At 49.8% G+C, this 23400-nt stretch overlaps 1 protein-coding gene across 2 annotated transcripts in view; it reads left to right on the forward strand.

Annotated features, from left to right (window-relative positions):
• The window catches only part of LOC147635151 (uncharacterized), a 41014-nt gene extending 18110 nt beyond the window's left edge, over positions 1 to 22904 (forward strand). The window contains exon 5 of one of the 2 annotated variants that reach the window (XM_086802322.1): positions 21019 to 22354. In XM_086802322.1, the coding sequence (XP_086658448.1) occupies positions 21019 to 21261 (243 nt within the window). In that variant the 3' untranslated portion in view covers positions 21262 to 22354. Of the gene's footprint in view, positions 1 to 21018; positions 22355 to 22467 lie in introns of those variants that run through there. The other variant, XM_086802323.1, reaches the window with a different exon arrangement.
• The last annotated feature ends 496 nt before the right edge of the window (positions 22905 to 23400 follow it).

The raw sequence follows: 23400 nt of genomic DNA on the forward strand, positions 1-23400 counted from the left end.
GCCCAAGGGGTGGCCACTGGGAGGTTCCATATCAACGGCTGGTGGAGCCTCGTCTCATCAGAAGTCGAAGGCAATTGGGTGAGGGCTGGCTTAAGGTGACCCCAAGCTCTGATCAAACTGGCTGCAAATCGGTCCTCGAAAGAGGAGCTGAGGGCACAGGTGCAGGCCTCCGTGAACATTCACCTCACACTGGGGTCCAGGGTCCACCAAGAGACGGGGTGCGGGCCGAAATCCAAGCGTAGAGGAAAGCCTTCCAGGGCTCACCCCTTGAAAGCCTCAAACAACCAGCTCAGAAGGGCTTTGCTCTGAATAGCGGGATCAATGATGCCCAATCCTCCACGATGTCGAGGTTGGATAATAACCCTCCAGCCCACCTTGGCCCTTGCGGCATAGTCACCAAAAACGAGAAATGGGAACGGAAACGTTCGAGAAATGGAAACGGGGAAACAAGTTTTTAGGGGTGGAAACGGCAGTTTCCTCTGACAATATCACTTGGGAAATGAGAAATGGCTATGGAAACGGATGGGGTCCTGAAATAGAGAAACACGTTTCTAGGGACTGAAATGGCTGTTTCCTGTGACTATGTCTTGCAGGCCGACCGCCCAAAGGAAATAAGCCTTTGCACTTGTTTGAGGCATGCCCGAGAGAACGTCGAGCAAGAAGTAATGTACCACATGGTGGCCATGAGCACCTGGTTGGCCACCACCATGCGACCAGCGAGGGAGAGCCGGGCAGTGCTTCAATAAAGGAGCTTCTTTTGAATGCTTAGAAGAAGAGGGGCAAGCTGCTGCGCTGGCAAGATATCGATCCCTACCTGACATCCCAAATACTTTTTTTTTCCCGGAAAATAGATCCCTCTATTAGTTATATGAAAAAACCAGCCAACAAGTTGAATTACATGCTTGGAACCTCCAAAAGAGGAAAAAACATTGGAGAGGGTAGTCCCCTCCCTGAGGCTCCATGGCTGGTGAAACCGATCCCGTCAAGTGGGAATAGACTCCGTTGGACACCCACACGCGTAATAGCACAACTTAATATCACAATTTGAAATGGACAACTTAATAACAACTGAAATTTGAAATGAAATGAAATGAAATAGATGGACACCAGCACTGGGGCCGGAACGGGCCGACCCCCCCCTCAATATATGATATATTATTGGGAGTATTTAACAAATACAATGCTCCATGGGTTCAATGAACCAGATGATGTCCATGTACAAATGAATACAGTACCAAACAAGAGGCTCGAAGTCGACGTTCGAAGTAGAGCGACCACTTGAGTGGTCTAGTCTCTACGGTCGTGTGCCTTCACTGGACTCCACGGAGAGCGCCCCACTGGTGTTCCAGGATCATTCACAAACAGGCGCTCCCGTACTAACGCCTGGCTCTCCCGATCTCGGCACCTTTGGACCTGTCAGAATACGCAGCGGAGATGATGACCAGATCTGGGAACACGAGCAAAAACGCATGCAGAAAAAATACAGCACAAGAGAGAGATAGAGGCGTGTAACTCTACTCTATATACACAAGAAGATCCCGGAGTATGATACAACATGGTATGGGGGCTGGGGGCCTATTTATATGCCCCCCCATCAGCAGTCGGCCTGCTGTAGGGCAGCCGACTGGACACAAGAAACCTCCACGACTGAATAATCACAGTCGGCCAGCAGCAAAGTGGGTCGGCCAGCATCAGAAAAGTCCCACGACTCATGCAGTGCAGTCGGCCACTTCCAGAATCTCCACAGATGCAGTCGGCCAGGTATAGGGTCCTCCTGCCACTACTAGACTGCCTCCCATGCCACAGAAAAATAGGGAAAAAATGGGGAAAAATACGGAGAGTGGGGAAAAATGAGAAAACACCTCATAAGGGCGGGCACACCCACAACAAAGGCCCTGGTGTATAAAAATAGACAGGAGATGACTTCTAACAGGACCGTGGTTCTCCAAAAGCTTGGACTACCCGGCACCGAACGGGTGTTAGCTATAGAGAGAATCCTTTATCAGATTTACAACAAAAGTTCTTTACTTAAATCTGAATTCACTTACTTGTAGCTCGCAGATGGAAGACCAATACCCGGAAGTATATGTGTGCAGCTACTAGTGGTAAACACCAAGACACAGCAATCTGTCGAGGAGGATGAGGAGTAGCTGCCTGTGAAGAAGGTGTGGCCACCGGAAAGGTGGAGAGGAAACCTGGCTGCAGTGGAGAAGGGGCAGCCGTCTGCAAGGGAGGAGGTGGAGTAGGCGCACCTACCAACCGGAGGTGGAGCCTCCTGGCTGAGTGCAGCCACCTTGTAGCAGTAACGCCTGGCTGTAGGAGCTGCAGTGGAGAAGGGGCAGCCTCACGCAGCCTGTAGAGGAGAGGAGATGGAGGCGCCCAATTCACCTGCAGTAGACAGGTGCAGCCTGATGTGCAGCCGCTTGAGAGCAGAAGCGCGGTAGATGGTCGCCGGCTGTATTCTCCTTAAGGGTGGGGTGGTCGTTTTGTTATGTAGAGATTGGAGAGGTAGTAACATGACCACAGCTGGCCGGCTCCCCACGTTTGCATGGGGGCGGCCAGCTTCATGGTGGTGTGGGTAGGTGACCATGCACCCACCCCCACACACACAAAAGGTTAAGTGTGGCTCCCCACCTTGGCCCATATGTGGGTGCCCACTTTTAAGTGAATGTGAACTTACAACCTTATAAAACAAAAGGTTAGAATTAAAACTATTACACCAACAAGTGCAATACACTTACCACCTGTTCACATGCAACAAAACTTGTCAGAAGACAGAGCAAACTTCACGACTCACTGGCAGGCGTCCCCGCTCAGTAAGTGACACGTCAAGCAGGCAAACACAAAAATACAAGTCATGCGAAAATAGTTTCAAACATGCAAAACATGAGTGCATGTGCAAATAGTATCATGGACATATCTCCCGTTCATGGAACAAGTACAAAACATCTGTCGGGCACAAAAATGGCACGACATAAAACATAAATCCTGGTCTTCCTATGGAGTGACAATCCCATAGGTAAAACACAGTTCCAAGCACGAGCGTCCCTATGGAGTGACAGTCCCATAGGCAAGACACGGCACAAATACTGGCTCTTCCATGGCGTGACAATCCCATGGATAGAACACAATCCAGGTCATACACGGGTGGCACCAGTCTGGCTCCCGTCCATACGACACCATCCTGCTAACACACGGGTGGCACCAGTCTGGCTCCCGTCCATGTCAAGCAAAAATACTGGCCTCTTCACATGAGACACCGACCTGGCCTCAAGTGAACGAGACACAAAACTGGAGATGGACCAAATGGTCGGCCAATTGGTGACAGCTGGCAATTCTCAGAGGGAACTACCTCATACAAGGGAGGGGGGGGAGCCAAATTGATGGCTTGTAATGCCAAGTGAGGTCATCGGCACTAGCCGAGAGGAAGGGGCCATACTGCCAGATGCGAAGGAAGGCCTCTCGACGTTTTCGCATACAGTCCAATTCTCCCTGTAGCTTCCCCCATTGGCCACAGAGGGTATGAATGATATCTGTCCATATGGCTCGGATGGACTCCGCGGGAAAGGGGGGGGGGGAGGGGGGGAGGGGGGGTCCTCACTACATTGATGATCTCCCATCTCTGACAAGTGCGAGGGGACTAGGCCTCTGGAGAGTCAAGGGTGGGGATAGGCTCTATCTTGCAATGTGTGAGCCTCTAAGGGCCTGGCCATCAACTGTCTCCTCATAGTGGAGGGCAAGATCTGATTCTGTCGCCTAGGCAAGTGCCCCCCAAGTTAAGCTCGAGAAGTGGTGACCAGTTGAAGAATCCTCAGCCAAACTTGCTGTGCTTTGGGGTAGTCCCAAAGGCAATGTTGCTGCGACTCCTGTGGGTGGTTGCACCTCATTCACTGCATTGGACAACCACTAATGGCCAGCCACGTGCCAACTGTTAAACTCCTGTGAGCTACTTACCAAAGGAACAAAGTGACCTTTCGAGGTCGGAAGCTATCCCATAGTCGCTTCTAGTAGTCTTTGATAAAGCTGGGTGAGATGTCTTGCGAGGACCAGTGGTCTGCTGAAGCGGGAGTATTGTCAATCTCATGCATTTGCATCTGGCAGCCTAACCCCGCTGATGAGTAGTGGAAAAAGGGGATGGTGGGGCTCTTAGGGCTAAAGGGTATGTCCACTCCAACTTGCTGGGGTCCCACTATATCCGCATCAAAGGTCGGCTCTCCCAGAGCCAGTCTCTCCAAGACATGTCTCGGGCTACCTGTGTCGGAGGGGGATGCGCCAGCGGTGCTCATGGAAGCCAATGATCCAGATCCTCTGAAGTAAGCCACCGCTAAAGTCCTCTGCTTGGGAGAGGGTCAGACGCCCATGGCATCTGATTGAGAAAATGAGAGTTGGTCCCACGTCTGATCCTAGAACCGCCAAATGGATGTTGCGGCACGTGAAAGCTCCCAGCCACTAGGGAGGGGAAGGGTCCTGTAAGGGCGTTTGCCAGTTGGTGGAAATGGTTGAGGACTATATGCTCTTTGCCTTGGATCTCTCCAAGACGCCTGTCCTCCTAAGCCTCCTGAGGTAGCTGCCTGAAACTAGTCCACTCGCCAAGAGACAAGGTCTAGTATGGTCTCAATTTGGACCAAGAGGCGTACTCTTGCCATGGACATAGCGGATCACGAGTAGTCTTACCAAGGGCCGGTATGGGATGCCAGCGCTGCTTTGCATGGACTCGTGGGAGTGGAACCTTAGCCCCTAGCTCGAAGGAGGTTTGTGGATGCAAACCTATGGTTGGGTGGTGAGCTCGCCTGCGTCCCTTTTATTTGGTTTCTCTAATCTTGTTTATGCCTATGTATTAGGTGATCCTTGGGAGGAGTCCCTCACAGTTGGTATCAGAGCAATCCTAATTGCCAAGGCGAGAAAAAGCAAGGTTTGTGTGTCGTGTTTTTATCAAGGTTTCCTAAGCTAGGCATCTCTCGGTCACCATATATGCATTTTGACTCTGCAAGAAGACTTTCTCAGGTTTTTCTGGCAGGATAAGGGTTCATGTGGGTTTTGAGAAAAGGGGAGACAAGTATGTATGTATGTGTGCGGGAGAAATTGTCCTGGGAAACCCCTGTTCCCTGTTTTTTGAAAAGAAACCCTTGGTTTCCTCTCTGAACTGTCAGTGCTGCAGATTGGCTGTGCTTTTTGCACCTAGGGTATGTGGTCGACTAGTGTGGGTGGTATGGTTTGCACCCAGGCATGCAGAGAAGGGTGACCATGTGCAGGTTCCATGAAGTGTAGCAGATCACCATTCAGGTGGCTGTTTTGAGCATGAGCTAGGTGCACACAGCAGGTATTATAGCCAAGTAGATGATGCGCAGCCAGCAGGTGTTGTGCAGAGGACTGTACAGGCCTGGAACAGGCTGTACTGAACCTGCACAGGCCGTACAGAGGCCACATGGCAAGCTGGCACAGCAATAGGCAGCGGACAGTGGGAGAGAGAGGAGGCGGGCTGTTTTTTGCAGAAAAAAGCAGGCTCAAGCCAACTATAATGGGGTCGTGTTTTTTTAAAGAAAGCTATGCTATTTTTTGCTATAAAAAAGCATGGGGCTGTTTTTATTAAAAAAGCAAGGGGTGGGGCAGTTTTTAGTGCACAATTTATAAAAGGCCCCTTTTTTTGGGAAAAAAGCACGTGCATGGTTTTTTAAAGCCATAAAAGGGGGGGCCTTAGCTGCTGCTGCAAGATACTTATGTGACAGATTCTGAAAACTCAAAAAAAAAAGGGGAAAAAAAAGGCAAGTTTCACACAAGAACCCGGAGAAAAGCAAATAAGGTGTCCCACCTGTACTCCACGCACGAGAGATGAAGACCCGGCTGTGAATCCTTGCAACAGCCTTCAGTCAATTTCGTAACGAGCTGAGTACAAGGGAGCAGACCTTTCTTCTCCCTTTACCATGGCGGCACGACTCCACTTTAATGATGACGTTCCCGACCATGAGGAAGATCATCCTCAGGGGTCAGGGGAGCACATGGAGGTGTAGCAGGAGGTGGTCGAGAAAACATATTTCAAGGAGCATATGGCTCAACTCCGAGCAGAGTTCTGAGAAGAGATCCACCTTTGCGGGATCAGATGGTTGTACTTCAAAGAGCAGTGATTGGTACAACGGCTCCAGTGGGACCGGCATTAGTAGCTTCTTCAATTGCACCCGAGGCTTTTGCGGGTGAAAAAAAGGAGAGGACCCAGGAGGTAGTTGGCTCATGGCTCTTGGCTCAACCATTGGAATGTACACTTTGAGTCTCACCCGCCGTTCTCGGATGCCTGGAATATTCAGATGGTTCTGTGTCTGCTAAAGGGGAAAGCGCTGACATCGTGGAGAGAACTCAGGAGTAAACGGAATACTTGGGCGGATTTTGAGACTGTGTTTCACGATGAGCTCCTCCAGGTGGAGGATGAGTTTGATATAGTGGCTAAGTTTACGGACTTGAACCTGAAGAAGCTGTCTTTCGACATGGATGCCACAATGTTGTGTGGGTTTTTTATCCATGGGTTGGCGTGCACATCCTTTTTTAACCTTGGTAGCACTCACAACTTCAATAATTGTAATGAAGGAATTTTATATGCACATGTATAGGTTTGGGCCTAGGCACATGGATGTTGGGTCCCTTGGGCATAGATTTGGGACATGGACATATTGTTAGCCAGTGTGAAATGACCAGGTACTATATAAGTGACCTTGGTCTAGGCTGTTTTACCCTTTTGATATCCTCTATGGCCTTTTATGACCATTATGATTTTTGACTATTATGTCATCTCTTGGAGCTTATGTCCCAGCTTTCAGGGTGGCTGATTCATGGCAGTGTTTCCATGTCTAGATGCTACTCCCTTATGATGAGTGGGATGTCACCAATTTGCCGACCATTTGGTCCATCTAGCCAGACTGGTGCCACCCGTGTGTTAGCAGGATGGTGTCGTATGGACGGGAGCCAGATTGGTGCCACCCGTGTATGACCTGGACTGTGTTCTATCCATGGGATTGTCACGCCATGGAAGAGCCAGTATTTGTGTCGTGTTTCACCTATGGGATTGTCACTCCATAGGGAGGCTCGTGCCTGGATCTGTGTCTTACCTATGGGACTGTCACTCCATAGGAAGACCAGGATTTATGTTTTCTGTCGTGCCATCATTGTGCCCGACAGAAATGTTTAGTACTTGTTCCATGGATGTGAGATATGTCCATGATACTGTTTGCACATGCATTCATGTTTTGCATGTTTGGAACTATTTTTGCATGTCTTGTATTCTTGTGTTTGCCTGTTTGACATGGGCACACTTACTGAGCGCGGACGCCTGCCAGTGAGTCGTGAAGTTTGCTCTGATACCAATGAAACCGATCTCGTCAAGTGGGAATAGACTCCGTTGGACACCCACACGCGTAATAGCACAACTTAAATTTCACAATATAAATGAACAACTCAATAACAACTGAAAACTGAAATGAAATGAAATGTTGATCAATGGACACCAGCACTGGGGCCGGAACGGGCTGACCCCCCCCCTCAATATATGAAATATTATTGGGAGTATTTAAAAGATACAATGCTCCATGGGTTCAATGAACCAGATGATGTCCATGTACAACTGAGATGAATACAGTTACCAAACAAGAGACTTGAAGTAGACGTTCGAAGGAGAGCGATCCACTTGAGGAAGTCTAATCTCTACGGTCCTGTGCCTTCACTGGAATCCGCAGAGAGCGCCCCACTGGTGTTCCAGGACCACGCACAAATAGGCGCTCCCGTACTAACGCCTGGCTCTCCCGATCTCGGCACCCATGGACCGTGGTTCTCCAAAAGCTTGGACTACCCGGCACCGAACAGGTGTTAGCAGTAGAGAGTATCCCTTATAAGATTTACATCAAAGATCTTTGCTTAAATCTCAATCCACTTACCTTGCAAAATAATGGTTATGACCTTCAGAAGTAGTAGGCACCCACGTATGAAAGGAGAAGTCTCTATTAGTGCTGTTGCGGCCAGCCCGCAGGTGAGAGAGTCGCCTGTAGCTCGCTAGTGGGAGAACAAATTTCAAAGGCGCCTAAGTGTAGCAGCATAGGGCTAGAGAAGGACACCTGGGCGCAGCCGCCTGCTGGCAAGAGAGAAGAGTTCTGTGCGCAGCCGCCTGCTAGGTGGAGAGGAGGGCGTCTGGGCGTAGCCGCCAGCAAAGTGGAGAGGTGTCCGGGCGCAGCCGCCAGCAAAGTGGAGAGGTGTCCGGGCGCAGCCGCCTGTGTCTGGGCGTAGCCGCCTGCAAAGTGGAGAGGTGTCTGGGCTACTGGCCAAAGAGGAGCGAAGTTTGTGCGCAGCCGCCAGCAAAGTGGAGAGGTGTCTAGGCGCAGCCGCCTCTTGGCCAGAGAGGAGCGAAGTTCTGCTCACGGCCACCTGCAGGAGGGTAAGAAAACAGCCGACTGCATGGCAAGATGAAGGTGGCCTGCACAGTCGAATGCAAGGTGGATAACCGGACGAAAAGGTCGCCTACATTTTAGCGTTGGAGAGGGATACACGTCCAACAGCTGGCCGGCCCCCCTAGCTTGCATGGAGGCGGCCAGTTCCCAAGGTTCCAAGGTGGGGGGTGGGTAGGTGGCCATGCACCCACCCCCACTCACATGAGGGGTTCCCTTACCCACCATGACCGAAACGTGGGTGGCCAAAATGGGTGCCCACCCTACCAAGGACACCAAGAAATATTTGGGGAGGGTGCCCACTCATTAATGAGTGTGAACCTGCAACCTTATAAAAACAAAGGTTAAAAAGAATGCTATAAAATAAACAAGTGCAATACACTTACCACCTGTTCACATGCAACAAAACTCGTCAGAAGATTGACAATGACTAGGTAAAGCAAGCCTGTATGACACTTCATTGATCTTTTGAATCACCTTGAAGGGTCCATAATAGCGAGGAGAAAGCTTAGGATATGATCCTTCTCGTCCTGGCCTCTTCCGAAGCCTAGCTTTCTCAAATTTCAGTGAAACCCAATCACCTTCTTTGACTTGCATGTCTCTTCTATGCTTGTCAGCAGCCATTTTATGCTTATGTTGTGACCTTGCAATGGCTGTCTGTACCTGAGCGAAGGCTACATCTAAGTCACGAACATACTCATCAGCTGCAAAAATCTCATCCTTTGTACGAAGGATGGGTGGCAATACCACTCTGCCATAAATAATCTCAAACGAGGCCTTTCCTGTGGAGGCATGGATCGTATTGTTGTAGGCAACCTCAACAAGTGGAAGATACTTCTCCCATGTAGTCTTTTGATCTACCACATAACACTTCAACAAATCCAACACGGCTGAATTTGCAGCTTCACTTTGGCCATCCGTTTGGGGATGATAAGCTGATGAAAACTCAAGTTTAGTGCCCATGTTATCAAATAAAGCCCTCCAGAAGAGGCTCGTAGTCCTGGGATCTCTAACCACAACAATGGATTTCATGTGAGTCTTTTCCGGAAATATGTCGGGCCAGATCCTGACGAGCCTGTCACAGAAGATTCGCCAGACAGAGTGACTCGAGATTTCTTTGAGGCGACAGGGCCTCGCTTCAGACGAGAGGGTCTCAGGCGTCTTCGGCAGGCTGATGGCCAGGTTGTGGTGGATCCCCCCAGGGTTCGGGCTATAGCCACAGATTTTTACAGGGACCTTCTCTCTGCTGAGCCAGCAGATGACAGGGTGAGAGAGGCCCGGGAGGCAGTCTGGAGCTTCACGAGACCGGTTGTGCCGGCCCATTTGCAACACTCCCTTCTCTCCCCCTTCTCGGATACGGAACTGGAGGAGGCTCTTCAGGCATTACCTCGGGGCAAATGCCCAGGAGAGGACGGTCTTTCGGTGGCTTTCTTCCAGAGGTACTGGGGCCTCTTACACAGGGGCTTCAGATTGGCATTCCAGGAGATTATGGAGTCAGGAGTCATGCCGGACAGCATGGCAGAGGGGTTGATCCACTTGATCCCCAAAGAGGGAGGAGACAGACTGGAGATTAGACAGTGGAGACCGATCACCTTGCTAGGCACGGCCTACAAGGTCCTAGCTAAGGCGATCAGCAGGCGGCTTCAGCCTTACCTTCCGGACATCATCCCCTCCACACAGACTGGCTTCATCCAGGATAGGAGCATTCTGGATAACATTTTCTCTTTCTGGGAGGCTACGGCTCTGGCTAGATTTCGACAGGAGGATCTGGCAGTGCTCCTTCTCGACTTCGAGAAGGCATATGATCGGGTGGACTGGGCCTTCTTGGAAGGCACTATGGTGAGGATGGGCTTCCCCCCTCAGTGGATCCGTGGGGTCTCGGCACTCTACACATCGGCTCATAGCCAGGTGCTGATACAGGGCGTGCGCGGAGAGAGGTTCCAGCTCTCGCGCTCGGTGCGACAGGGGTGCCCCTTGGCGCCCTTTCTTTTCCTTTTTGTGGCGGAGGCCATGAGCACTTTTTTGACGGCACAGGATACAGGTTTGCGGGGCCTCCAGCTTCCCATCCGCACCTCGGAGGAGCTCCTAGACTCGGAGTTTGCGGATGACACTGCTGTCTATCTTCAGGGAGGTGAGGAGAACCTCCGCCGCTTCGCCTTAGCCATGGACAGGTTTTGCAGAGCTTCGGGCGCTTTGATCAACTGGCACAAGTCGTGTGGGCTGTGGGTTAGCTCTATGCCCCCCCCGACTTGGAGGCCAGTTGACGGTTTCAGTGGCTGCCCCCCGGCACTACAGTGCGTTATTTGGGATGCTATGTTGGCATTGACATATCTCCGGAGCAGCAGATAGCCCCCCTTCTTCTGAGCATCCGGAAGAAGCTTCTGTATTGGAGTACCGCTCGTTTATCTCTGGCTGGCCGAGTAGTTGTGGCCAACCAGGTTCTGCTTGCTACTATGTGGTACATCACTTCTTGCTGGGCTTTCTCTCGGGCATGCATTGGCCAGGTGCAGAGGCTCATCAGGAACTTTCTTTGGTCCGGTGGCGATGGGCGGCCCGCCAGGGCCAAGGTGGCATGGGCGGTGATCACTCAGCCGAGGGAGAGAGGCGGCCTGGGCATTGTTGATCCTATTTGCCAAAGCCGAGCTTTGCTTGGCAAGCTGGTAGTTCGTGGCCTCCTGCCAGGCGTTGAGCCGTGGAAGGAGTTTCTTGTTTCCAGGATGCTCAGCCGCACCCCTTCTCTTAGTGGCCCCTGGACCCCCAGCATCAGGTGGATCTTTACAGAGCAGTGATCCAGAGGAGTGGGCCTTGGCTTCGAGGAGCGTTTTGCAGCTAGCCTTCTGAGGGCCTGGTCGCATCTGAGGCCGTCACTCTTCCAGACTCCCCCGGGCACCGATGAGGAGCGCCTGAGGCAGCCTTTGATCTGGAACCCCTTGATTCGTCTCCCCAGTGGCCATATGGTTGGATCGCGGTCTCACGTGTCGTGGGGCCCGCTGAGCTCAGGCCCAGCCCAGTCCCTAGACGACTGGATAGGTTTTCAGCAGCTGCCTCTAGAGGCTCAGGAGAGGAGACTCAGTGGGATGAGGGGCAGAGAGTTGATGAGACAGGACATTGAGGCGGCCATCCCCAGGGAGTGGCGGACCCCAGTACAGGACCCTCCACCTCCACAGTGGATGGGTGTCTTTACTCGGCATGAGATCCTTCTAGCGGTCTGCGGCACTGCGGAGGGAGTCGCCCCACTCACTTTCGAGGTGGGAGAGGGTGGCCAGCTTCAGAGGACACGACTAGATTTGGATGGGCTCCAGGGATGTATTCTTCAGAGGGTGCGGGTGGTCGGCTTTCATCAGAGACAGTGGCATGTAGACCCCTCACCGGCCTCGATAGGGGAGGACTGTTCTTGGAGATTATGGGCTTGGGACAGCAGGCCTCTTATTCGCCTTCAGTGGGATCCAGGTGAGTGGTTTTGGCGAGATCCCTACTTGGCCCATACCAGCCCAGGCATCCCCTTTTTTCAGTACACAGCGAGGCTGGGGCGGCGGATTGAGAGACACAGGATAGCGAGCACCCCGGCGGCGGCCGAGCATTGGCGGCGACAGGGGCTCTCCCTTGCCTTTCTTCGGGACTTCTGGCAGTGCCTTTGGGCCAGCTTCCGGCCCCGGAAGGTGACGCTGTTTCTCTGGCTCACAGCGCATAGAGGACTGGCTGTGGGGGCTTGGCTAGCTTTCGGCAATCACCCAGCGTCCTGCCCTCGGTGCGGCCATGCACAGGAGTCGCAGCGGCACTGCTTATGGGATTGCCCACAGGCACAGCAGGTCTGGCAGCGCGCTCTCAGGATGGTTTTTGCAGGCTCACCAGGTGAGATGCTGGTGACGTGGGGTGCGGTGGCTTGGGCCACAGACAGCGGCCCGGCCCTCGGATATGAGGACGTCCCTGGCAGTGTGACCATCCAGGTCTCTGACAGGGTGATGGCGGTGGTTCCGACGCCAGACTTCTCTTCGGCAGCCCCTCAGGAGGGGGTCGGGCACAGCTGGGAGTTGATCAGCAGCATGACGGCTTGGCACATTTGGAGAGCCCGATGCAGGGAGGCCATTGACCGCAGGCGACTCCACCGGCGGAGGTCATACAGGCCCTCTGGGTGGACATCATTCACACCTTGAGAGGACACTGGGGGAAACTCCAGGGCGACTCGGATCGCATGAGAGGGCGCCGCAAGGCTTTCCTCCGCACTTGGCAGCCTGGCCCTTTCCTCACCGCGAGGGGCGAGGATGTCACTTGGCACTACAGGCCTCCAGTTTGGCTTTTCTCACCTCCCACATGTACTACTAGGTAGCCCCCCCCAGAGAGCGGCCAGCCACGGGGGTGGAGCTCAGGAGTTCACTGTGTTTTTATCCCTCCTTGCGAGGTGAGCTTTGTAGCCTTATGGCGTTTTCTCATTAACTAATAGAAGGATCTTTTTTCCGGAAAAAAAAAAGAAAAAAGGGAAGATTCGCTAGAGATTGATGAGCTTGAGGAGATCCTCGAGCTAGAACAGATTGTCTGGAGAGGAAGCTACCTGGCTGCAAGAAAGCTTTCCAGGAGATACCTTGTGAAGTTCAAGAATTATTTACCCATTGATGCAAAGTGGGTAAACGAGGATTATTTTGTTGATTACCCATAGCTATTGCAGGCATATCTTGAGGTTTTCAGTTGAGGACAACTCTTTAGAAGCCCGGGGGAATGTCACCAATTGGCCGACCATTTGGTCCATCTCCAGATTTGTCTCGTTCACTTGAGGCCAGGCCGGTGTCTCATGTGAAGGGGCCAGTATTTTTGCATAACATGGACGGGAGCCAGACAGGTGCCACCCGTGTGTTAGCAGGATGGTGTCCTATGGACGGGAGCTAGATTGGTGCCACCCGTGTATGACCTGGACTGTGTTCTATCCATGGGATTGTCACGCCATGGAAGAGCCAGTATTTGTGCCGTGTTTTACCTATGGGATTGTCACTCCATAGGGAGGCTCGTGCCTAGATCTGTGTCTTACCTATGGGACTGTCACTCCATAGGAAGACCGGGATTTATGTTTTCTGTCGTGCCATCATTGTGCCCGACAGAAATGTTTAGTACTTGTTCCATGAACGGGAGATATGTCCATGATACTGTTTGCACATGCATTCATGTTTTGCATGTTTGGAACTGTTTTTGCATGTCTTGTATTCTTGTGTTTGCCTGTTTGACGTGCCACTTACTGAGTGGGGACGCCTGCTAGTGAGTCGTGAAGTTTGCTCTGTTTTCTGACGAGTTTTGTTGCGTGTGAACAGGTGGTAAGTGTATTGCACTTGTTTATTTTATAGCATTCTGTTTAACCTTTGTTTTTATAAGGTTGCAAGTTCACACTCATTAATGAGTGGGCACCCTCCCCAAATATTTCTTGGTGTCCTTGGTAGGGTGGGCACCCACGTTTGGGTCATGGTGGGTAAGGGAACCCCTCATGTGAGTGGGGGTGGGTGCATGGCCACCTACCCACCCCCCACCTTGGAACCTTGGGAACTGGCCGCCTCCATGCAAGCTAGGGGGCCGGCTAGCTGTTGGATGTGTATCCCTCTCCAACGCTAACATATAGGCGACCTTTTCATCCGGTTATCGACCTTGCATTCGACTGTGCAGGCCACCTTCTTCATCTTGCCCTGTAGTCGGCTGTTTTCTTGCCCTGCAGGTGGCCGTGAGTAGAACCTCGCTCCTCTCTGGCCAGCAGGCCGCTGCGCCCAGACACCTCTCCACTTTGCTGGCGGCTGCGCACAAACTTCGCTCCTCTCTGGCCAGCAGGCGGCTGCGCCTAGACACCTCTCCATTTTGCAGGCGGCTGCGCCCGGACACCTCTCCACTTTGCTTGCGGCTGCGCCCAGACGCCCTCCTCTCCACCTAGCAGGCGGCTGCGCACAGAACTCTTCTCTCTTGCCAGCGGGCGGTTGCGCCTAGGTGTCCTTCTCTAGCCCTATGCTGCTGCACTTAGGTGCCTTTGAATTTTGTTCTCCCACTAGCGAGCTACAGGCGACTCTCTCACCTGCGGGCTGGCCGCAACAGCACTAATAGAGACTTCTCCTTTCATACGTGGGTGCCTACTACTTTTGAAGGTCATAACCATTATTTTGCAAGGTAAGTGGATTGAGATTTAAGCAAAGATCTTTGATGTAAATCTTATAAGGGATACTCTCTGCTGCAAACACCCGTTCGGAACCACGGTCCATGGGTGCCGAGATCGGGAGAGCCAGGCGTTAGCACGGGAGCGCCTGTTTGTGCATGGTCCTGGAACACCAGTGGGGCGCTCTCTGCGGATTCCAGTGAAGGCACAGGACCGTAGAGATTAGACTTCCTCAAGTGGATCGCTCTCCTTCGAACGTCTACTTCAAGTCTCTTGTTTGGTAACTGTATTCATCTCAGTTGTACATGGACATCATCTGGTTCATTGAACCCATGGAGCATTGTATCTTTTAAATACTCCCAATAATATTTCATATATTGAGAGGGGGGGGGGGTTGGCCCGTTCCGGCCCCAGTGCTGGTGTCCATTGATCAACATTTCATTTCATTTCAGTTTTCACTTGTTATTGAGTTGTTCATTTATATTGTGAAATTTAAGTTGTGCTATTACGCGTGTGGGTGTCCAACGGAGTCTATTCCCACTTGACGGGATCGGTTTCAAGGGACGTCTCTTGGCTTAGATCTTGATATTTTTTATTAGATAGTGATAAGTACTTAATCCATTTTAGAAGTAATGCTTTTACACAATTTTTCGATTTTCTTTTGATTTTCTTTTGAGTGGATTAGCAATGGGATTAATAATAATCATTTTCCGGTATATGCTAATCACAGACTTCAAAAATCCTAATTCTTACACAGATTTGAGAGAATCTTGATTTTCTTGATTTTCGGATTAAGGTTTTTAGCCATTTTCAAAGTGATTTTCTTGGAACTTTCTTGCTAAATCTCTTGATTAGTGTTCCCTTTCTTTAAATCTATTCATAAACCTTAGTTTCCTTCTATATTTGTCTAGTTTCTTGGCAGCTTTGAGGATGTTGAAGGTGTTAGAAGTCATCTCCTGTCCAGTTTTATACACCAGGGCCTTTGTTGTGGGTGTGCCCGCCCTTATGAGGTGTTTTATCATTTTTCCTCACTCCCCGTATTTTTCCTTATTTTTTCCCATTTTTTCTGTGGCTTGGGAGGCAGCCCTGAGTTGGCAGGAGGATCTAAATGCTGGCCGACTACATCTGATGTGTGTACTAGAGCTGGCCGACTGTACCTGATGCAGTCGTGGACCCTAAGAGCTGGCCGACTGGCTGCATGCTGCTGGCCGACTGCATATGCAGTCGTGGAGCCTTTTTCAGCAGGCCGACTGCACATGTGGGGGCATATAAATAGGCCCCCACCCCCATACCACTCATTGTATCATTTCTCGGGATCTTCTTGTGTATATAGAGCAAGAGTTACACGCCTACATCTCTCTCTCTCTTGTGCTGTTTTTCTGCCTGCGTTTTTTGCTCTCATGTTCCCAGATTTGGTCATCATCTCCGCTGCGTGTTCTGACATGGTATCAGAGCCCTAGGTTCTAGATAGGTCTTGGGATTTGTGTGAGCAAGAGGGGGACTGTTTTGTGGCTGATTGGTGGACTGTTTTGGGCTGATCGAGAAGAGGAGAAGCAAGAGGAAGGCGGGCTGATTTGCTGGACAGCCACTTGCAGGTTTTATTCCTTCTTTGTTCCCACCCACCCACCCTTTTCAGAGTACATCCCCGCAATGGCAGATCTGTTTGAGATGGCTGAGAGACATGTGAAGATCCCGACACTCCCCACGTTCCCGGTGGACCGTCAGTTAGACGGGAGCAACTACGGCATATGGAAGGTGATGATGGAATCTGTTCTGGAGTCTTACGACCTCGCCGATTTCGTCGTTGTTGGTGTTCCACGGCCGAAAGTAGAGGAAGGGGAGTTACCGTCAACCCGAAAGGACCGGGAGGCCCAGACACATATGTGGGATCGTGTCAACACCAAGGTCCGTTTGTTTATTTTCCTCAATTGCACACCACAGGTAATCAATCATGTAAAGCACATGACGCTGGCCAGAGGTATATGGCAGCATTTGGCCTCACTTTACAACAAGGTATCACCCATGAAGAGGATTTCCTTGGAAGTACAGATGCGGGTTATGAGCCCTGCAAAGTCCTCGACGATGCGGGAGCATATTTACAAGCTGCAGGCTCTTCAGCAGGAAGTTCTTCAGGCTGGGAAGGAGATATCGTCAGAGGACATGGCCATCACGTTGCTGTCACATTTGCCCTCTTCGTACTCAGCATTCTACTCGTCGTTGATTACTAGTGGCAAGCTCAGCACCGTCACGTGGGAGGAGCTTGTGCCCATGGTCCTGGACCAGGAGGAACGATTCACGAATCCTCCTTAGGGTGGAGGTTCGGAGGCCTTTAGTGGCCAACGGTCAAAAGGCCGTAACTCGGGCAAAGGGAAGGCTTCATCGGAGAAGTCTTCTGAGAAGAAGTCCGACGCTAACAGCGAGAAACTGAAGGCAGAGAGGACCTGTAATGATTGTGGCGAGAAAGGCCACTACTGGAGGCAGTGTCCCAAGCGGAAGACCGAGAAGGGTGAAGATTCCTCAGCAGCAATCATGAAGACTCCGTCTTTTGTGCACCTGGAGGTGGTGGACACCGATGTTTCATTTTCTTCAGGCAGGGAGGAGATTGGAGGATTCTCCGCAACGGATTCTCGGGAGTGGATTCTCGATAGTGGTGCTTCCAGGCACATGACTCCTTCCCGTTCCGGTTTACAGGATCTCTGCAGGTGTTCTGGTCATATTCTTACTGGGGATACGTCCACTGTCCCAGTTCACAGTGAGGGCAGGATGGAGATAGTTCCCAATGGTAGAGGGGGGAAGCATTCCTCCCAGGTGTTGTATGTTCTGGCACTTGGTTTTCATCTGTTGTCAGTGCATCAGGTTTGCAAGACTGGCGTACAGGTGGAGTTTGATGAGCATTTTGTTGCTCTCCGGGACAAAGCAACAGGCCAAGTGGTTTGGGAAGGCGGAGTGGAGAATGGAGTTTACAGGCTTTCAGCACTCTCTCTCCCAAGTCCTCAGGTTTGTGATGAGTGGCAGTCTGGTTATGGCTACTCAAGTGTGGATACGCTGCAGGTGCGGGCTTTCCAAGACCAGATGGTGGATAGCTTGCCAGTAGATGGCAGCAGTTGGCAGGAACTTTCCAGTACTGATGTTGGTAGTTCTTGTGTTCGTGAGTCAGAGGAAGCTGAACAGATCACTTATGCTCTGATGTCTCGTAGTATTCGGGACATAGAACTTCCAGTAGTTGAGGATGTTCTTTCCACGGGGACCTTTCGGAAAGCCAGGCAGGTGGCAGGTGCTTACTTGCAGAAGGAGGTGGTTTCTCCAGGCTTTGTGGTTCTGGATTCAGAGGGGGTGGTTGACAGGTCTCATCAGGTTTCCAGGACTTGTTTGTGCACCGTAACAGGTGTTGATCCTAGTGAGCAGTGTGATGTCTCTGTGACTCAGAAGCTGTATGGTTCATTGATCTGGTTGATGGACACCAGATTGGACGGGAGCTTCCTGATGAGGCAGTTGAGCTCATGGTTGCAGATGTCTCTTTGGGAGGCAGGATTGCGTTTCCTGTGGTTTCTGCTGCATGCGAAGGATCAAGGACTCTTGTACACAGGAGGGGGATTGTTGGATGGAGTCCGACTCCACGGTTGGAGTGACTCGGTTTGGGGAGGAGATCCGGACACGAGGAGATCTACTTATGTCCCAGGAGCAGTTTTACGGAGCAGCAGGAGGTTACATTGCAGGTTTGGGCTTCCACTGGAGGAACCCATGGTCATCCAGAGGCACTTTGTTCGTGAACAGATCGTTGCTGATGACATCCTGCTAGAGTTCTGTTCGACGGAGGACAGTACAGTGGACCTCTTCACGAAGTCGCTCTCTCAGGATTTGCTCAGGTGGCACCCCAGCTCCCTGTGGTTGGTTTCACAGCCAGGAGCTGAGAGGGGGTGTTAGAAGTCATCTCCTGTCCAGTTTTATACACCAGGGCCTTTGTTGTGGGTGTGCCCGCCCTTATGAGGTGTTTTATCATTTTTCCTCACTCCCCGTATTTTTCCTTATTTTTTCCCATTTTTTCTGTGGCTTGGGAGGCAGCCCTGAGTTGGCAGGAGGATCTAAATGCTGGCCGACTACATCTGATGTGTGTACTGGAGCTGGCCGACTGTACCTGATGCAGTCGTGGACCCTCAGAGCTGGCCGACTGGCTGCATGCTGCTGGCCGACTGCATATGCAGTCGTGGAGCCTTTTTCAGCAGGCCGACTGCACATGTGGGGGCATATAAATAGGCCCCCACCCCCATACCACTCATTGTATCATTTCTCGGGATCTTCTTGTGTATATAGAGCAGAGTTACACGCCTACATCTCTCTCTCTCTTGTGCTATTTTTCTGCCTGCGTTTTTTGCTCTCGTGTTCCCAGATTTGGTCATCGTCTCCGCTGCGTATTCTGACAGAAGGTTGCTGTACATATATTGGTGCAGTTTTCATCAAAAAGTGTGCAGATGAAGATTCCATGCAAATTTTAGTGCAGTTGACAATTTTGTAGTAGATTTGAGCAATCCAATGTGCAGATCACAATTGCAGTTTACAGCTCAATTGAAGATCTATACAAACCTTACTGTGTAGAGCCAAGTTTCAAGAATCTTGGTGCAGAATATGAAAGTCCCATCTATGTATGTATATATATACATATACATACAGATTAAGAACATAGGTCCTTGGCTCGTGGTCAACCCAGTTTGACTTTTTGCTTTTCTCTTCTTTTTGACCAAGATTGGTGCTTTTCCATGTGCAAACTTCATGGTCCCTATTCCCATGCCTTCTTCTAACTGTCCAGTGTCCGGGCAAGGGTTCCTTCATGTGAAAAGAGCTAGGAGGGCCAAATAGTTACAGACCAAGTAACCCTTCGTGAAGGGTCCACTCCCATGTGTTTGAACATAAGAGGCCCCCAAAGTTTGTAACAGGTAATACTTCTCGTTGGTGATGTGACATGAGTTTTTTTTTTTTTTTGGGGGCGGGGGGCATTCTAGTCCAAGTGCGGTAGTCATGCCAGTGGTTTAAGTGGATGATTTAAGTGCATTTGACTCACATTAATAGTCATATGTGAAAAACCCGCCCAGTTACAGTTGTGCAGTTTCAATAGTGCTTTGGTGGCATTGGCTGTGGTGAATAGGCTGGCAGATGTGAAATAAGTCGAGGGTGGGAGAGGGGAGGGGGGGGGGGGGTTGGGCTGATTTGGGATGTCGTATAGGTGCCTTGTATGTCTCCGATATGAGAGGGTCTGTGATGGATGTGGTGTCCCCCTTTCCTCCAAAAGGCGCCATGCATATGACATGCATATCTGCACTCAAAAAGAGTTGGTGCAATTCTGATTCCTTCGCCAAGAATGCACGCTTCTTTCAGCAAGCTGCAGAGATCGGTCCGATCTCCTTTTCCCGGTGGAGGTAAAGCCGCATGACTGCACTCATTTATCATACCACCCGTTTTGAGGCTGTGAGCCCACAGGGGGTTTGACAATGGAGCAAGGAGTGTGTTGGTGCTGAGATTCGTGCAAAATAGATGTGAGATGTGCTGTGATGGCCGAGAGTGGTGGTACATGTGATCCGAGTAGACTGAGTCAAGGTCATGATGGAAGTGAATATGGGTAAAGGTGGATATGGGGAGATCTGGGGTGGGTGGCAAGGGAGGGCAAGTATGGTGAAGGCTAGGTATGTGTAATCTGCCCTAATCGATGGTGGCGGGATGGTGAAGTCGCAGTTATGCAGCTAAGAGCAGGGGATCCCATAAGTAATCCACAGTGCTGGAGCTGCCCTTAGAGAGGATGCTGATTTGTGCAGCAGAAAATAGTAAGATGCGCAGGTCCATATAGAGATAGCAAAATTGAGCAAGCAGCTTTCTGTTAAACTAGAAAATGTCAACCAACTTTTCTGTTGTACCAAAATTTTGCTAACAATGTGGGGCCGACACTTCCCATTGTCCCTAGTCTCTTACTCTTGCCTAGCTGCAACCATCTATCATCTCCTTCTTCCATCGTTTCCTTGTCTTTTCGTCCTCTTTTTTGTCTTCTTCTTTCTTTCTCTCCTCATTTTGTGTTTTCTCCCTCTTCTTCTCCTTCTTCTTCTTTGTACTGACCTTCTTCTTCTTTGTACTGACCTTCTTTCTCCTCTTCCCCTCTTTCTCCTTATTTTCTCTCTTTTTTTTTTTGGCTCATTCTTGCGTTTTCTCTCTTTTTTCCTTCTCATTTTCCTCCTCTTTAAGTTCTTCTATTTTTCAAATTTTAGTTCATACTACACTCCGATGTATTGCTTTTTTGAAGTTCCTTTTCAATTTACAAAACTCAAAGTATTGTTTGAAGGTTCTAGTAAGTTACATGTACTTCTTAATGCTTCTAAACAATATTGATTTTCCAAAATTTCATGGGTTTTTTCCCAATAGAGGAAATGTTTCAAAATGAAAAACACACACACAGAGAGAGAGCATATTCTTTAATCTGATTCTTGTTTATGAATACAGGACATTGGTGAAGAATTTGTAGAGTTCCTTGAGAAGGAGCTTAACATTGTTAATGAGACAAATCCTTCAATGGAGGAAGACGAAAAAAAGGTGAACGGATCTAGTTCAAATAAAGAATACAGATCCAATTTGGATGGCACGAAGGGTGGGGTTGACACAGAGCAACAGAGCAAAAAGTTAGAAAAGGAGATAAATGAATTTGAAGAAATGCTAGCCAAGTTGAAGGAGGAATTGGGACTTTGAGCTGTTAGGTGTGAACACCTTCAACATGGTGTTTTGAGTCCATTTTGGTGTGCTTAACAAACATCGGAAGACATATGTGGCCTCTTAAGGTTTTGTGCCAAGTTTTATGTTACGCCTAAACATGCTTGAAAAGTTAGGCTGATCTCCCTGCCCGAATAACGGGCAGGGAGTTGGGTGTGCAAGACTATCCGTACGTCATGCACATGCGGCCTAGATGTGTTCCTACTAACAGGTGCACCCTTGTAACAAGCCGTATTGCTATGAGATGTATAATGGCATGTATATATTGGAGCATTTGAAAGAGCTGTAATGGCATGGATAGGAATTAGAGAATCTCCACATCCCGAAAGAGAATTCTTGGCACCTAGAATGTGTATTGGCGATTTAAAAGGTGATGATGCAAGTGATGGTCCTTCCCCGCAGCACCATCTGCAGATGGAGAGAGGGCATGGCTCCTCTCCTACCTCTTCTCATCTGATGATGACTTTGTTTGAAACCTGTGCGATCAAGGGAAGCTGGATATGGCAATGGATGTCCTCTCCAGTATGCACACAGCCGTCTCCACCACCACATACAAGTCCCTCCTCCAAGCATGCACCTTACAAGAGGAAGACGCTTAATCATGATGACATAATGCGTTCTCTCTCTCTCTCTCTCTCTCTCTCTCTCTCTCTCTCTGTCTATTCATACCCTCTAGGCTCTTCTTTTAGCTTCTCCACGTAGACCCTTTATTCAGAAAAATCCCTCCAGCTCGGCAGGCCGCGTTCCCCACCAGCTCTAAAAATCATGCAGAGCAGGAGTTTCTATCTCAATATAAGGATATCCCATGACCCCGTCGGTATATGTTGCTTTTTTACGTGTTGTTTTTTACATTTTTACTTCTTGCTGAAGGAAAAAACCTGTTTGGAAGATTTACGTGAAAATCTGTATGTATATTTTTAAACGATGTGATGATTGATTTGCAAAACGGTTCGTGGAGAAGATACACTAGTGGTCATATTTCTCTTGATTTTTAACTGATATGTAAGGAAAAGACAATATCGATTCTTTGAAAGATAGGTGATAATTGATATGCAAGTTGGTTCATCTCAAAGCTCACATTGTTTACAAGTATTGTTCTTTTTTTAAAAATGCATATAAGATATGTGATAACTGATATGTGTGATGGCTTATCACTATTTTTTTTTTGTTTGTTCGGTGATATAGTTGGAAAGGATATTGCTGGTCTTTGCTTTGAGGGAGTAATAAAGCTTTCTGACAATTGCATGGATTTGCAAGGCTTTTGGATATTCAATGCAGTGGGAGGTGAAAGAAGATTTGGTTTGGGATCCCTCTTATTGGAGCGCCTTTCTGTCAATTATGGCAAAAACTCCAAGTTTGGGTTCACAATCTATCACTCTCTCAGGTATACATATGTTATGCTAAACCATTTATGCATTCCACTAGAGCAACATATCCTGGTCCCTCATGGGTTTGTTTTTCAAGCTGGGGTCAACTCAGCACAAACATGCCTTATTAAACTTGAACGGCCAAACACTTTTATCACTAGTTTCGAGACGGATAGGCCCTATTGGAGTCTAATCCGCTTATTTTGGTAATTACCTTGGGAGACACCCGTCTAGGCGTGACAATGACCAAGTACCCCGCCCGGGGGGGGGGGGGGGGGGGGGGGGGGGGTCTAGGTACTGTGGAATATACAGGGCTCACCCACTAAAAAGTCGTCAAACTCGTTGGGCTTCTGTACCCCTTGGGGTGTCGGCTCATGGGCGCGTCTGCGTCTGTGTGGGGATCCCACATCTCCCTTGCACTCAGCACTCCATCCCCACTTTAAGGGAGACAGGCTGTTATCTAGTACTATTGATGCTCTGAAAGTTCTCGGTCATTTCCAAGATCGTTTCCTCATGGGTTTGCTCTTCATGTTGGTGGTCATGAATTGCTTGAGCACCTTTTAGCTCTACTCCTTCACAATATTTGATAACTTTGAAGCTGGCTACACGGCAAAGAGAAACCAGTCTACCAGCAAGCATGTGCAAGTTATCTTCTAGATATATAGACTTCTTGATAGCTGTGCCATGTCTATGGCTGTCAAGATTGGTTAGGTTGTCAGGAGGATTGACTAGTGTCCCAATCGACCTGTGT

Source organism: Cibotium barometz, chromosome 9 (genome assembly GCF_041138505.1).
Source record: "Cibotium barometz isolate CiBa-2024 chromosome 9, ASM4113850v1, whole genome shotgun sequence".
In the NCBI taxonomy this organism is placed as follows: domain Eukaryota; kingdom Viridiplantae; phylum Streptophyta; class Polypodiopsida; order Cyatheales; family Cibotiaceae; genus Cibotium; species Cibotium barometz.